Source organism: Trachypithecus francoisi, unplaced genomic scaffold (genome assembly GCF_009764315.1).
Source record: "Trachypithecus francoisi isolate TF-2019V2 unplaced genomic scaffold, Tfra_2.0 Lachesis_group1, whole genome shotgun sequence".
Taxonomy (NCBI): domain Eukaryota; kingdom Metazoa; phylum Chordata; class Mammalia; order Primates; family Cercopithecidae; genus Trachypithecus; species Trachypithecus francoisi.
The window spans coordinates 134,338,192-134,355,381 of record NW_022681454.1 but is presented as its reverse complement, the minus strand read 5'-3'; the positions used below and the strand labels follow the sequence as shown (position 1 = coordinate 134,355,381).

The following is a 17,190-nucleotide window of genomic DNA, read 5'->3' as shown; positions in this document are numbered from 1 at the left end:
GCAAGCTGAAAATGAAATAATACGTGGTAAGGATGATATTAAAAGTGAAAAAAGCCATTGTTGGTGAAAGAATGCCAAGTTCTTTAAATACTTACTCGTAGAAACATATCATTTTGGAGGATATATTAATTTACAACTTATTTAATATTTCAGTAAGTTACACTGAAGCTCTTTTTCACAATTACTGTTTCTGTTCAAGCCCACTGTCAGAAATAAAAGAAGGACTTTTTTATTATTTTTACTTTTTAAGCATAGGAAAAAAAATCTGTATCGAGGTAATCAAATCCATTGCTCTTGGAGTTTTTTGGGGGGTAGACTTATCAAATTCTCAAAGAAAATTTTCCTAGAACTAATGGAATTAGGTTACCTTTGAATTCTCACCCCAACTTTGAATAGTGACTAATTCCTTTCTTTGCTCTTTTGGTGTTTGCAAAGGGGTTCGCAAAAGCCTGAATTGATATAATTATTGGCTCAGATTGTTAGAGATCTAGGCCAGATGGCTATGGGTTTCTAAAGTCCCCCTTGCTTGTGGTAGTTTTCCTAGTTTGCCTATAGGGTTTGGGGATCAGCAATTGGAAAGGGCTACAAACTTGTAAAACAGTATTATTCATGGGGGCAGAATGTTCATCAGCGTGACCCAGTACTAAATACATTCATTATAGGCATTTCTATTCTGCACAATTTGCCACACAGCACTGGTTTCAGGAGGGGGAAAAAAAGACAATGGCTTATAAAATGCTTTCGAATGCCTAAAAAGAAGGAGAATTCATGCTGAGACTCCTCTGCTTTCTTTTTTGGAAAGAGCCTTCTTAGTGACTTTAGCTGAGCTCTGCTGAGAGTAAGCAAAGTGGAAAAATCAGAAAATTACTTTTTTTTATATGTTTCTGGGGGGCAAAATAGAGTGGGGAAAAAAATGGAAAAAAGTGACAATGAGATTATGTGAAACAGCAACTATGCGAGCTGATGAAGACAGCTGAGGAATAATGCAAAAGGTATGAAAAAAAAGCAGCAAGAATGGAGCCACGATGATAAACTTAAAAGGAATTGCAGAGCAGAAAGAACATCATAAATAATCTTATTTTCAAATAAGAATATCATATCAGTTTCTGTGACCTGGATAGAGCACAAGCCTCCCATGATACTTCCTAGCATTTTGATGCACACAAAATGTAATTTTCAGCTCAGGCATTTGATTTGTCAGTGTAAACAAGCTTTGGGGTTTTTAAAATACGTATCTGAAGTGTTTTCATAAATAATGCATATATTATAAAAATTTGACTTGTAAACTATTGAGTCCATGTCCCCCTAGTATTCACTGCGAAGACTAGCCATGTATAGACAGTTCCTTTTGGTAGAAATTGGCATGCTAAAGCTTGCAGTGTCTTTTACCCAAGATAAATAGGATTTTTTTGAAGTACAGAACAAAGAAATATTACGAACAGTTTTGCCCAAACTCAAGGAAAGAAGTCATTCAAGGTAGAGCTATATTGTTAATTAGTTCCAAATTCTGAGGTGCTCCTTTAAGTCTTGCCAATTAAGAGAAATCAAGAGTGCAAGATAGCCCTTTTCTTATCTTCAAAGAATAAAGATGAAAGAAAACAGAAAATGAAACCTCTTTACTCGTTCTGTTCTTTAAAAACAGAGCCCCAAGACAATCTCCTTGTGCTCCTAGAAGGAGCAAGGCCCAAGTATTTACAGAGGGAGTGGGGAATAGGCCGTCTGAGAAGCATAATTAGAAGCAAGTTTTCAAATTGTATTAAATTCCTCCACCAACAAAACGCACTTAGAGGTATTTTAAGTTAAACTAGCACTTAAGGACTATGAAAAGCAAGATGATTACACGTCTGTGGCAGAAGAAAGAGCAATTAAGAAAACAAGAACAATTTAACATGCCATATAAATAAAGACGACCAGAAGTTGACTTAAAGTTTTTCTTCTGTAATTTGTCTCCCCTTTGTCATGGCACGCTCAGAGAAAGTGAATGCAGTAGATTGAAAGGCGGAGAGGGAGTGGGGAGGAAGAAGGAAGGAGTAGGGAAGGACTGGCTCCCATCTCCTCCCCCAGCCCCCACCAGCCCGTCTCCCCTTCTCTCCTTTGCGCCCCCGCCCCCTCCTTCCTCCTTCTCAGTCTCTTTCTCTCTCCCACCCTCCGCTCGCGCCCTCCCTCCTTGGGTGACTCCATCAGTTTTTGATTTGGAAGCACGCTGATTGGCTGGAAGCGATTCAACACACGCTGGGCAAGAGCTTTGTCTGAGTTGAAGTGAAGTTGTACAGATTTTTAGACTGGAGTCAGCAATCACGGGTGTTTAGTCTGCAGCCGAGCAGCGAAAGGGAGAAATAATCTCTCAGGAAAGACACACTGCAGACTCCGCCGGCACCTCGCAATAGATGGATTCCGACTACACAAGGGCGAAAACGCGGAGGTGACACTCTTCTGCCTGGAAAGAGGACGAACGACCAAACAAACGCAAGGACTGGACTCCATGCCGAAGGTATCTGGAAGTCGTGACACGGTGTGTATAAAACAAAAGTTTGCGAGCTGTTAATTGCTGTGCTGTGTTATTAAGAGACGCTTTCAAGTTTCAAGTACCAAATGTAGCTTTAAGTTGCCAAAGGAAGTTGAGGGGATTGCTTTGCTGTTTTAACTTGCTCTGTGAGGGAAATCTCATAAACTGACCAATGCACCAAATGAATGCTAAAATGCACTTTAGGTTTGTTTTTGCACTCCTGATAGTATCTTTCAACCGCGATGTACTGGGCAAGAATTTGAAATACAGGATTTATGAGGAACAGAGGGTTGGATCAGTAATTGCAAGACTATCGGAGGATGTGGCTGATGTTTTATTGAAGCTACCTAATCCTTCTACTGTTCGATTTCGAGCCATGCAGAGGGGAAATTCTCCTCTACTTGTAGTAAATGAGGATAATGGGGAAATCAGCATTGGGGCTACAATTGACCGTGAACAACTATGCCAGAAAAACTTGAACTGTTCCATAGAGTTTGATGTGATCACTCTACCCACAGAGCATCTGCAGCTTTTCCATATTGAAGTTGAAGTGCTGGATATTAATGACAATTCTCCTCAGTTTTCAAGATCTCTCATACCTATTGAGATATCTGAGAGTGCGGCAGTTGGGACTCGCATTCCCCTGGACAGTGCATTTGATCCAGATGTTGGGGAAAATTCCCTCCACACATACTCGCTCTCTGCCAATGATTTTTTTAATATTGAGGTTCGGACCAGGACTGATGGAGCCAAGTATGCAGAACTCATTGTGGTCAGAGAGTTAGATCGGGAGCTGAAGTCAAGCTACGAGCTTCAGCTCACTGCCTCAGACATGGGAGTACCTCAGAGGTCTGGCTCATCCATACTAAAAATAAGCATTTCAGACTCCAATGACAACAGCCCTGCTTTTGAGCAGCAATCTTATATAATACAACTCTTAGAAAACTCCCCGATCGGCACTTTGCTCTTAGATCTGAATGCCACGGATCCAGATGAGGGCGCTAATGGGAAAATTGTATATTCCTTCAGCAGTCATGTGTCTCCCAAAATTATGGAGACTTTTAAAATTGATTCCGAAAGGGGACATTTGACTCTTTTCAAGCAAGTGGATTATGAAATCACCAAATCCTATGAGATTGATGTTCAGGCTCAAGATTTGGGTCCAAATTCAATCCCAGCCCATTGCAAAATTATCATTAAGGTTGTGGATGTTAATGACAATAAACCTGAAATTAACATCAACCTCATGTCCCCTGGAAAAGAAGAAATATCTTATATTTTTGAAGGGGATCCTATTGATACATTTGTTGCTTTGGTCAGAGTTCAGGACAAGGATTCTGGGCTGAATGGAGAAATAGTTTGTAAGCTTCATGGACATGGTCACTTTAAACTTCAGAAAACTTATGAAAACAATTATTTAATCTTAACTAATGCCACACTGGATAGAGAAAAGAGATCTGAATATAGTTTGACTGTAATCGCTGAGGACAAGGGGACACCCAGTCTCTCTACAGTGAAACATTTTACAGTTCAAATCAATGATATCAATGACAATCCACCCCACTTCCAGAGAAGCCGATATGAATTTGTAATTTCAGAAAATAACTCGCCGGGGGCATATATCACCACTGTTACAGCCACAGATCCTGATCTTGGAGAAAATGGACAAGTGACATACACCATCTTGGAGAGTTTTATTCTAGGAAGTTCCATAACTACGTATGTAACTGTTGACCCATCTAACGGAGCCATCTATGCCCTCAGAATCTTTGATCACGAAGAAGTGAGCCAGATCACTTTTGTGGTAGAAGCAAGAGATGGAGGAAGCCCAAAGCAACTGGTAAGCAATACCACAGTTGTGCTCACCATCATTGATGAAAATGACAACGTTCCTGTGGTTATAGGGCCTGCATTGCGCAATAATACGGCAGAAATCACCATTCCCAAAGGGGCCGAAAGTGGCTTTCATGTCACAAGAATAAGGGCAATTGACAGAGACTCTGGTGTGAATGCTGAACTCAGCTGCGCCATAGTAGCAGGTAATGAGGAGAATATCTTCATAATTGATCCACGATCATGTGACATCCATACCAATGTGAGCATGGATTCTGTTCCCTACACAGAATGGGAGCTGTCAGTTATCATTCAGGACAAAGGCAATCCTCAGCTACATACCAAAGTCCTTCTGAAGTGCATGATCTTTGAATATGCAGAGTCGGTGACAAGTACAGCAATGACTTCAGTAAGCCAGGCATCCTTGGATGTCTCCATGATAATAATTATTTCCTTAGGAGCAATTTGTGCAGTATTGTTGGTTATTATGGTGCTATTTGCAACTAGGTGTAACCGTGAGAAGAAAGACACTAGATCTTATAACTGCAGGGTGGCCGAATCAACTTACCAGCACCACCCAAAAAGGCCATCCCGGCAGATTCACAAAGGGGACATCACATTGGTGCCTACCATAAATGGCACTCTGCCCATCAGATCTCATCACAGATCGTCTCCATCTTCATCGCCTACCTTAGAAAGAGGGCAGATGGGCAGCCGGCAGAGTCACAACAGTCACCAGTCACTCAACAGTTTGGTGACAATCTCATCAAACCACGTGCCAGAGAATTTCTCATTAGAACTCACCCACGCCACTCCTGCTGTTGAGGTAAGATCATAAACTGCATCAATTCATTGCAATGTTAGGTGTTAGTGTTCAGGAATTGTGTTTACTAGTTCTTAAATGTTTTCAATAATAAGTAACAATACTAATACTGTGCAAATTAAGTAGGATACAAGTTACATTGTGAATATGTAGCAAAGATGCACACTTTAGCATACTGTTTTTAGTTTTCCTTAAGTAATTAACTTGCATGTAATATGTATAATATTGAAAAATAAATATGAAGCTCACAAAGGAGTATGTAGTTAGAGTCCCCTTACTTCCCAGATTAAAATAATGGGAAGCCAAAAAGTAGAGACTTGCTTTATTTTCAAGGTTATAGTCTTTACTGAACAGAGTAAAAAACGGAGGCCTTCAGACTTCTATTTCAATGCATGTTATGTTTGTCCAAGTTTGGAAGATTTCCTGACATTTTTAAACTACATGCGTTATAGTGTTGTATTTTACAGTATTTTCCATGTATTTTTACAGATGGTCACTTTATCTGAATTATAAATAAAATAAATCAGTTATTTGAAAGGGAGTCTTCTTTCACAAAGTAAAAGTCAGTTGTATTAGATCATCCAAATCTCTCTGAGATATATTTTATTTATAGTTGGCAGCTAGCTGCATGGTCCACCACAGTCCAGCATTTGCGAATCTTAAATAGAGATAATATGTTCAATTACTTATCTGAAATAGCAAGTAACTGTTTTTCATGCTTAAAGATTGTGAGTATTTGGAGGCTTGCTTCCAGGAATCAGTTCTGTCTATTTGGTTTCCAGCAGGTCTCTCAGCTTCTTTCAATGCTTCACCAGGGGCAATATCAACCAAGACCAAGTTTTCGAGGAAACAAATATTCCAGGAGCTATAGGTATGAATTATTCTTGTGTTACCCATTAAGTCTCAGCATAAATGCTGAAGAGTAAAAACTGTAATTTTTTTTTTCCTGATTTATCTTTCCAGATATGCCCTTCAAGACATGGACAAATTTAGCTTGAAAGACAGTGGCCGTGGTGACAGTGAGGCAGGAGACAGTGATTATGATTTGGGGCGAGATTCTCCAATAGATAGGCTGCTGGGTGAAGGATTCAGCGACCTGTTTCTCACAGATGGAAGAATTCCAGCAGGTAAGAGGGTAGTGATAGATAAATCTTTATTTTCAGGTCTACCGTGACACCAGTAAAATGAAAAATTTCTCTCATGCTTATATTTCTTCTTTATTTGTCCTTTGCACTGAAGTATTTATAATATGTTTTATAGTATATTCATCACTGTTTACCAATGAACAGAAATTGAAACATTTTAATACTATTTTCTTAAATTTCATTAAGCAGCTGGAAGAGAAAGAGTAAGCATGACAGCTTCATAGGACAAGAAGAAAGGGGTGGGGGAAAAAAAATAAAAAAACCACTTCCCTCTTCTTTCCACCTCATCCGATACAGCCATAGAACATGGTTGTGCAACTCTTTGCAAAATTATTGGGTGGTGGTTTTTATTCAGTTAAACTGTTGTGGCGCTGAGTGGTGAACTGGACTGTAATTTGGAGGATGCATTTCCTGTGATGGGCACCAACTCACAAAATCAGAGACTAAAATACGCTAGAAATTGTACACTTCAAGCATTAAAAATAGGAGAAGGAATGCATCTTTGTAGGTGGTAAGCACAGAATATTTTTGCCAACATTTCATTTTGCTATAGTAGAAGAGAAACAAGGACCCAAGAGTGGAATTTTTAAGTACACAGCTAGATAGAAAAGATGCTATTAAGTTTCGAACCACATTTTCCTTGGAGTTTCTTCCCTCTAATTCTGCAATAGAAACTCTCTGAACTGAGTAAGTACTGATTATATTATCCTGGCAGCACCACTACTAAAGACTTCAATATTAAATCAACCTTAAGAATACATACGTGTGTTCCTTTGGCTACCTATATTTCCAAGTTTCACTGAATGTGGATCAATGACTGCCATTTGATATATGAAAGACAGAACAATACAATATCACCCATCTGAGTTCCATTGCACCTCTATTTTTAAACACAGATAAGTAAGAGAGTTTAGGAAATAAACATGAGGGAGCCTCAGACAGCTACAGGAATTCAAGAAAATCAATCTAGCTAACATTCCATATCTGCAGGTTCCAAATCCATAGATTCAACTAACTGTTAATCAAAAGTATTTGGATTAAACAATAAAAAATATTAAAACAACAATTAAAAAGACAAATAAAAAACAATACAGTGTAACAGTTATTTATTTAGCATTTACATTTATTAGGTATTTTTAGTAACCTAGAGAAGATTTAGATACCCAATTTTGGTATCCACAGGGGGCCTGGACCATCCCCTTTGGATACCGAAGGACCACTGTGAATAGAAACTTGAGCACTCATAAGTGAAGTAGTGATGGCAGTAGCCAGAGCGGTATTAATATTAGGAATAGTAGTAGCAATAGTAGTTACCAACTATGCCCCCAGGTTTACTCCAGGCCCATGCAGAGTTCGATACCTGCACTGCCTCTTCTAAGGCTTTGCCAGGAATCAGTAGTAGTGACAGTAGTAACAGGCTTCTATTTCTTTTTTTTTTTGTTATTGTTGTTAAGATTTGGAAACTGAAACTTATAAAGGTTAGAAAATGCATCTCAAATCAGGCAGTATGTACATTGGAGAGTGAGATTTGGAACAACCCCCACACTCTTAAACACTAATCAATCAAGTATGTGAAGTAACAGGTTTTTGCTGTTGTAGCAATTGTTTTTAAATAGAGTGTCCTAATATTCTTATGTTCTAGAGATGACATACCCCGTAACTATTAAATGTTGATTATTTACTTCTGTTATTACAGTAATAGATACTATAATACATCTCAGAGGATGAATGTATAGGGGGAACTTCTAGAGACAATAAGGCATGCAGTTACCTGAGAGCCTGTTTGCACAATCATGGTGTCTGGTTTTTGTTTCTGTTTTTAATGCATAGACTTTCTTGGCCAATTTGAAGAGAAATCTCTGAAAATTTAGTGGAATATATTTAGAATCAGACACGTTACTCAAAGAGAATCAGTTTCATTATTCTTACTTGTGCAATAAAGGAGTTGGCTAACCTACAATTTTGTGAACCTGACAGAACCCTAATTTTGAGTATTAATCCTTGATTTTAAATAATGTAATTTCATTTCATTAAACAGAAAAGTAACATAGTGGGCATGACATCAATATTGTATTATATATTTTTAGATTTGTATGATGTTTATTCATTGAAATTTAAATTTATCAGCATAGTTAACTGAATAGCTGCTCTAATTACATAACCTTGGTGTTTTCGGGACTAAATGATCCTAAAGTCCCTTTTAATTCTGAAATTGTATAAATCTAATAGCTAATTATAAGTTTTTTTTTAGGTCAAAGTTATTTTACTTTTTCTTATATTTTCTAAGTTGCCACCTCCACGTAAGTTTGTGGCAAGAAAGTTTTCTAGCACTTGGAGTAAATAATAATAATAATAATTGCAATAATAATGATATATGTTAAGGAATAATGACATTGGGGAAACAATAGATAGACATAAACTGTAGAAAACAGTGAATTGTGTTTAGTGAGTGATGTTAAGCTCCATCAGTATCACATTTCTTTTCAAAATTAGGAGTTCACCTTTATATCATCACTAATAATTCCTCTTATTATGAGATAATTTAAAAAAAAATCTCATATTTGCACAACACATTTAACTGTGGGTGTGGTTGGAGAGTTATTTTGCTCGTGCATAACATTGTATTACAACAAAATACATTATAGTAGATACATTTCTGCCTTACTAGGTACCTGCCTCCATCTGAGGTGTGGTCAAAGCTATCCTGGAGGCATAGAGCACCAGGAGGTCACCAATGGGCCACAAAATATATTCATGTTTGACTACTGTAGATTCCAATACGTGTACCGAGTATCTATACAAAGATAGCTACCCCTTATTTATATAATTTTGATGATACATATTCCAGTTTATTATTTAACCTGGCAACTTCTGGAGGCACATTAGGGCACATTAGGGAGGCACAAAATCTGTGCTTTGTAAAATTATATTCCCAGGAAATATCCCAAGTAGAGAAAAATTTAAGTCCACATCTGAATGTCATTAAAAGAGATCAGCACAGTTTCCAAAGCACTTTAAGCTTTTCTAAGACTAAAGTGTCTTGGTCCAACTGTTTTTCTGCCTTAGACTTTGAACAAATACAGATTATGCTATGTTGCATTGCCTGCCAACAGGGTCATTTCTGGTCATTCATGCTATTAATTCCCACACAAATATCCTGCATTTTGAGCAGTTAAATCGGTATGCATTTTTTGTCTGTTGGCTCATGTTTGCCAACATACTTTCTTACTCATTCAACTTTGAACTGTAACACTAAGCATATGCCTGCAAAAATCCCCATTTTCCATTGCATTCACTTCACCAAGATGATTCATATAGCCGTTTGATTTTGTTTCTTGTGAAACTCATTTTTCTTGATTGACTCCAATCCACTTTTCATCAGTCTGTCCTCTCTGATTACTTACTTTAAATATTCTTTTAAAATTCTATGTTCTCTCCTTTCTCACGGCAGGTATCCACGAAAGCCCATCCGTTCTGGCCTTTCTTCCATGACTAGTTTAGTGTATCAGTGTGCAAACTGATATTCACTCTCTAGTAGTTCCTCCCTTTGTCAAATCTTTCATACAGCTTGAACAACATTATGAGAACATTTTAATCTACATTTTTTGGCTCAAAATCAATACTTAACTCGTTGCCCAGCAACACTGAACTAAATAAACTATTTATCTTGGCATTCAAAGGGCAATGGGATCCTCTCTTAACTTATTAACTCTCCTATGTTGCCATCTTTGTATCTTTTGTTATAGCTGGAAGCATCTCCTCACTTAACACACTGATGCTTTGCTCATGGTGTCCTTCCTACCTGAAAAACTGGCTTCTCATCACTTTGTGTAACTGACTCCTATTCATCTTTCAAAGTTTGTTGTAGGTGGCTCTTTCTTTAACTATTTCAGCTTCACCTCCACTTTTTTTTCCTTTCTTGACAGGCCCTTAGCATCATCTAATTTGACACTTTACTTGTGCTTATGACCCCATTTGCTACACTTTACTTATAGCTATATCTTTTTAAAACTTTTGAGGGTAGGGTGCTATTGTTGCACTTCACATGTAGCAGACTCCTAATGGATAACTGATTGATCACCTGATTACTAATGGCTTGATAGAAGCAAGGCATACGTATTTCTTATATATCTGCTTTCTGCCCCACGAATAAGGTGCAGTGCAGTGACAAAATCCATAGTCTTCTAGTGGTAAAGAAGATGCTCTCCTTTCACCATGTTCCCCCTCCCCAGAGGACACTTAACTATCTAGCAGAGCTTTCAAGGAGCAACAGAAAGATTAGCCACTTGGACCACTTGTCAACAAGCCCTGATCACTGGGATATAGTATGGAACATTTGTGGCACTAAATTACTTACAGATTGAGAATGTGTTCAGTCAAGTCCCTGGGGACAAGGTTGACAATATCAATGAAGTTGCAAGAAATGCTCTCTTCTGCACCATTACTCTTCTCTTTCCCTTATTTTTTTGGTCATCCTTCCCTCCATTAGTGTTTCCTCATCGATTTGTCTTATTATTTTTCATTTTTAAGTTAATTTATTATTTTATAATTAAAGCTCCACTTATTTATTGGGATGAAGTTGCAAATAACATTCACTGTTTAAAAATTTATATGACCAAACTTATTTTTGAGCATGAACTTTCAGATTGCATTAGTTACCTAGAATGTATTTTTGCACTGTATTGTTGGTTTTATGTGTATTATATTTAGGTCTTTAGAAAACTAGGTCACTTTTAGTATTCTTAGAAGCCTATGAATCATTTCCCTCCAATCATTAAGCATTAAAATAAAGTGAATCAAACAACTAAGCCCTTCCCAAGCCTAAAACTACTGAGTTAAAGGATAGAAAATAAATGAAGAGGTGTCAGCAGGTCTGTTCTTCTTCCTTCTAACAGGATATGAGTAAGACAATAGAGATAGGTCTAAGTTCCATTTTCAGAGACCTGGGGAATTAAGAAGGCAAAAAAATCATTACCACTATGATTGTTATTTCACTGCTGAGAAAACCTCATTGCTATTAAATTATTCCAATGACTTTCAACCCGTTTCGTTTTGTCCACATCAAATTAAAAAAAAAAAGTTGGTAAATATTTCCAAGTAGTAATAATGCATGAAGTCAGGAAATCTAGACAAGCTTTTATTCTTAAGTCATCTTTGTCTATTTAAATGTAACCGTTCATAACAAATAGCACAATTTTTCTTCATGCTTACCCTCTTTCTCTTTCCCCACCTTGATTCACATGGAATTGATGTTCACACTTTTCTCCACTTTTTTTCTGCTTCGTTGTATTTCTAGCTTTCTTAGTGATTCAGCTTTTTTCTCACTCACAATACTTGATCTCATTTTGTTCCTCAAATTATCCCCTTTTTCATTAAAACTTGAGGTCCATATTTGGGACTTTTGCAGTTTAAGAACAGAATTATCTCAAAGATTCAAGCAGAGAAAAGCAGCAATTTCGACCCCTTCATCAAAGACCATTACTTCTTCTTCTTCTTTTTTTTTTTTTTCCAGAAAGTCAACATTATTTTCCTCATGTTTTATTTAGAAAACATGTAGTGAATACCTACTGTATGCAGGCAGTTCACCAGTTGCTAGTGATACCACAGTAACTGCAATAGACAACTTCTTTCCTCTAACAAGGGAACGGGCATCCTTCAAGAATCACCGTTTTAGCAATAATTTGGGAAGAATAGGAATCTTCCTAAAATAGATGGATCTACAAAATTAGCTCTTAATATATAAGTATAGCTAATAACAACCTAATGTCATTTTAAATCTAAGAGAATTATTTTGCATTTTCTGCATTCTGCTGTTTGCTCTAAAATGAAATCATAATACTGAAGAGACTTATTTCTCACTGAAATAAGTCAATGGTTTGTAAAGTATAGTTTACATCTTTTCATTTCCTTGTCACGTAGCTTAGTTATTGTATTTGCCAAATATACAGGGTTTTTTTTCCTCTTTATTTTCCTGCTTTTCTGATATCATCTATTTTTTTCCTATGAGTGTGGCCTCTCATATTCCAATAGAGCATTATAACATCTGTAAGAACTAAAGATTGAATTTTTCATATTCTTCATCTTTTGATGACATTTTTGTATATTTGAATATCAATATATTTTGAATTTTTAAAAGAAAACTTCTTAACAGGGTAATTGCAGATGACCACCCAGTAGCTCAGGATACTTTTCATTACTGTTTTAAGTAGTAAGTCAGTAAATAACTTGTAATATCTTTAAGAGAGATTAATAAGTATGATTACTTTATAGCTTATTATATTCTCATTGCTTCCATTAAAACTAAAGTAATATTGAGAAAGTTACACAAAGGTATGTATTATACAAGAATTATATGGGTGGCATTCTAAAGTTATAGGTTTCACCTTACAAGTCTGTTCTTTAGAATTTATGATCAGTACTTATTTCATCACTCACACCTAGTTCTTCCCACGCATACGTTATCAACCCGTCTTCTCGTTATTCGAGTAGCAGAATGTTCTTATTTGACCAATAAGGAAAAAAAACACACCAGAAGATAACACTTATGGAGGTCTATAAAACTAGTGTTCAAATTAAAGCCGTAATTGTAGTCCAGTTTATGTGTATAATAATAGGTTGGCATCATGGCAATAGTTTAAAACTGTCTCATTCTATTTTTTATTATAACATTACATTTTTGCATTATTTTGAATCGTGCTAAGTATAATAATGAAACCCCATTGTTTTTCTTGAGTGCAGCTATGAGGCTCTGCACGGAGGAGTGCAGGGTTCTGGGACACTCTGACCAGTGCTGGATGCCACCACTGCCCTCACCATCTTCCGATTATAGGAGTAACATGTTCATTCCAGGGGAAGAATTCCCAACACAACCCCAGCAGCAGCATCCACATCAGAGTCTTGAGGATGACGCTCAGCCTACAGATTCCGGTGAAAAGAAGAAGAGTTTTTCCACCTTTGGAAAGGACTCCCCAAACGATGAGGACACTGGGGATACTAGCACATCATCTCTGCTCTCGGAAATGAGCAGTGTGTTCCAGCGTCTCTTACCCTCTTCCCTGGACACCTATTCTGAATGCAGTGAGGTGGATCGGTCCAACTCCCTGGAACGCAGGAAGGGTCCCTTGCCAGCCAAAACTGTGGGTTACCCACAGGGGGTAGCGGCATGGGCAGCCAGTACACATTTTCAAAATCCCACCAACAACTGTGGGCCGTCACTTGGAACTCACTCCAGTGTGCAGCCTTCTTCAAAATGGCTGCCGGCCATGGAGGAGATCCCTGAAAATTATGAAGAAGATGATTTTGACAATGTGCTCAACCACCTCAATGATGGGAAACACGAACTCATGGATGCCAGTGAACTGGTGGCAGAGATTAACAAACTGCTTCAAGATGTCCGCCAGAGCTAGGAGATTTTAGTGAAGCATTTTTGTTTCCATGTTTATGGAAATAGGGAACAACAACAACAACAACAACAACAAAAACCCGAAAGAACTGGCATTGCCAAATAGTTGCATTTATCATAAATGTGTCTGTGTATATTGAATATTAAATACTGTATTTTCGTATGTACACAATGCAAGTGTGATTATTTTAATCTGTATTTTAAAAATACATTTGTACCTTATATTTATGTGTAATTTAACAAACAAATTTTATTTTTTTACTCCCATGACAGACATGTTTTTCTTAATCATGTAGAAACTAGCCACTGTTCAAATCTGATATACTATTGAACCACAAAGTGTAAAGGCACTGCTCTGCTTAGATTAGTTTTGTTGGGGAAGAATTATTATGTTGTGTGAACAACCCCACTAAAGCATTATACAATTCTTAATTCCATTAAGTGATCCCACTTTTTTTCAATAACTTTTTAGAAATTAAGAATCATTAAAATTGTTAGGATATTTTATTGTTATTTTCGCTACTTTCTACTAGCCCCAATAGTTGAACTCTTACAGCAAAATCGAAACATAAAGTGAAAGTTTATTTCAGGACTGAGAAATATCTTGAAGGTTATTTATTAGATGGCTATCTCAAATGAACTTTTTATAGACAACGATGAAAACAGAACTAAAGTCAATGTTTCCTGACTCCCAGGCCCCTGCTATTCCAGGCCATCACACTGGCCTGTTTCTGAAAATATTTCTCTCATAATATTATTATCTACTTATAATTAGGGTAAACTATAAATTTTATTCTATCCTTATAGTATGAAACATGCGCCAAGGAAATGGAATCTGTCCTTTAAATGGATAACAGTATGTATTCTAATGGCATAAAATATTACTGGATAAAAACAGTTATGTCAGTGTCTCTCCTAGGATAGTAAATATAATTGACTTATTCTGAACCCATTCTATTTTGAATCTTCCCCCTTTCCTCTCACAATACTTGAACATTTTAACCTTTTGGAATGTTGTCTTTTTTTGTTATAACTATTCATTTTTAGCTTTTGTCTCCAGTGCATGATCTCATATTTTGCTTTTATTTTTAGTATAAGAACATTTATGAAATCACATTTTTGTTACTGCAATTGTTTTGTTTGTTGTGTGGCAAATGAGAAATCCTTTATTTATTGTGCTGTGATCTCTCTGTGTGGAATGCCTTGGTAAGAGAGATGCTTATTATGACTATTATCATTTCTGACCAAGCTTCTATTAATGTTATTTCTAATAATACACTATCTTGATTGTACTCTCCAGAAAATTTTACTGTCAGTGAAAATAAAAGAAAAATTAAAGTAAAGCTAAGGAACTGTCTATAAGTCAGAGTCCTGTTCCTACATATTTGTTCAAAAGCTTGGCATGCAGCATGCCCTTCCTGAGAGGATGATTCAGTGTTGAGTTTCAAATAATAAACATGCAGCATTCAGTTGGCTGGGCAAACAAGAAAAACACAATTCAAAAGGAATGAGTTTGAGACTTGTAATGGGAATGAAAGTAGTAAGCCATATTCCAGTTAAATAAGTTAAATGCATTTGGGGAATAAAGATAAAAGAGTAAGCAAGCAATAACTGCTTGAATATTTTTCAAATTACAAAATAAATAAATAAATAAACAACTTTCTCAGGATATTTTGTATTAAATTGTGCAGGATAGAAAGGTATCCTTACAACGATTCCAGGAGGCAAGAACATTATCCTCCCTGGCTTGGTAGTCGGAAATTGAAACACTGGGAAAGTTAAATAACTGGAAAGTGACTAAAATTCAGATATTTAAATTCTCAAATAAGTACCACATTAAACAGAATATATTACCTCTTTCAACAGGTACATTTTCCTTTATAGGAGGGATTGCAATTACAAGTGGAATTTCAGTTTATTTTTTGTAGATTACATACAAAACGCTAACCATATTTAAATACATTCTGCCTTTCAACTTCACTTCCTTTCAGTATATATTACCATTAAGAAAAAGACTTTTATATCCTCACTGTTCTTAATTTAAAGCACCAGCAGTAATATGGTAAGCTATGTTGAAAATCGCTATTTTGAATCATGTGAAATAAATAAAATGCAATATTTCATTCAATATAAAATTTTTGTACATTGTCCATATTCCAAGAATTTCATGTCTCAAATTCCCTTGCTTCTCCAGTCATCTCCATTCATTATTGCTTCCCATGTCCACAGATTGAGAGAATAAAAGTGCAAGATTTCAGCTTTTTGCTTCTGTTCCTTTCACCAAGTAATATCCTTTTAGTGAAAACTGCGATGTCTGATGCTATCATAGCAACCTAATCTCTCATCAAGGTTATATCACCTCTTTTTTGATACCCTACCCTTCCTCAGATTGAAACAACAAAAACATTCTTTCTTAAACATTCTTTCCTCCATTTATTATTTTTAATCTCTTTAGCTCCATTGGATTATTTGAAATGTTCTTCAATGATAATCACATATTAAGGACATTATCTTCCAAAAATGTAACTCAAGACTGAATCTACTGCTTAACAAATCCTCCTTAAATGTTTGTTTATAAAATGATGAGAATTAGCTTTCTTCAAATTCTTACAAGTTATAAACATTGTTATTCATTGCTCATTGATTTACTTATTGATCTTAGTAGATGGGGCTTATAACATTGTTAATCATTTAAATTATTGCTCCTCCTGTCTCAAATATTTAAATTTGCCACTTACTGGTAGATAACTATTAAGGTAAAGATGAGTGAGTTATTAAGTTATTGTCTTATTGAAGTCACTGAAGAAGTCACATTTATGAAAATCAGCTTAGTTTCCTTGTTTCATTCTTTTGATACTGATGGTAAGAAAATATTCAAAGATGAATTTGAAATATTGACACACTAAAATTTAAAGAATTGTAGATTTATTTTAAAAATAAGCAATATTATACTGGCTTACTTGTACGAGTGAAAAATGCATTGTCTGACATGGCAGCTTTCAGTATGGCAGAAACTAATAGAACTGTCCCAAGACTGTCTTACATGTTTTGATATTTCTGTTCCATTTCAGTATATCTGGATAATGTATCATCACAAGAATGAAACAATAAAACTAAGCTGATTTTCATAAATGTGACTTCTTCAGTGACTTCAAAACTTAAGGATATACTGAACCTGAATAAGCAATACATAGTGCTGTATAAAAATTAAAATTTGGGGCTGGGCGCGGTGGCTCACGCCTGTAATCCCAGCACTTTGGGAGGCCGAGGCGGTCAGATCACAAGGTCAGGAGATCGAGACCACGGTGAAACCCCGTCCCTACTAAAAATACAAAAAATTAGCCGGGCTACTCAGGAGGCTGAGGCAGGAGAATGGCGTGAACACGGGAGGCGGAGCTTGGAGTGAGCGGAGATCGCGCCACTCACTCCAGCCTGGGCGACAGAGCGAGACTCCGTCTCAAAAAAAAAAAAAAAAATTAAA

At 36.5% G+C, this 17,190-nt stretch overlaps 1 protein-coding gene across 4 annotated transcripts; it reads left to right on the top strand.

The window, feature by feature from the left end:
* Positions 1-2,255: 2,255 nt before the first annotated feature.
* On the top strand, positions 2,256-15,837 carry PCDH18 (protocadherin 18). Of its 4 annotated transcripts, none has more exons than XM_033215279.1 (5): positions 2,257-2,512; positions 3,025-5,165; positions 5,948-6,033; positions 6,126-6,289; positions 13,046-15,837. In XM_033215279.1, the coding sequence occupies exons 2-5, from the start codon at positions 3,339-3,341 to the stop codon at positions 13,711-13,713; spliced, it is 2,745 nt and encodes a 914-aa protein (XP_033071170.1). In that variant the 5' UTR covers positions 2,257-2,512; positions 3,025-3,338; the 3' UTR covers positions 13,714-15,837. The 4 variants fall into 4 exon arrangements, with proteins under 4 accessions (XP_033071168.1, XP_033071167.1, XP_033071170.1 ...); XM_033215278.1 differs by having other exon boundaries at positions 5,945-6,033; XM_033215277.1 differs by having other exon boundaries at positions 2,256-5,165.
* The last annotated feature ends 1,353 nt before the right edge of the window (positions 15,838-17,190 follow it).

Excerpts from the sequence above, each read along its gene's own strand:
- PCDH18 (XM_033215276.1), top strand. The coding sequence starts at position 2,679 with ATGCACCAAATGAATGCTAAAATGCACTTTAGGTTTGTTTTTGCACTC. Across the intron at positions 5,166-5,944 it reads ACGCCACTCCTGCTGTTGAG|CAGGTCTCTCAGCTTCTTTC; the intron begins GTAAGATCATAA and ends TTTGGTTTCCAG. Across the intron at positions 6,290-13,045 it reads AGATGGAAGAATTCCAGCAG|CTATGAGGCTCTGCACGGAG; the intron begins GTAAGAGGGTAG and ends TCTTGAGTGCAG.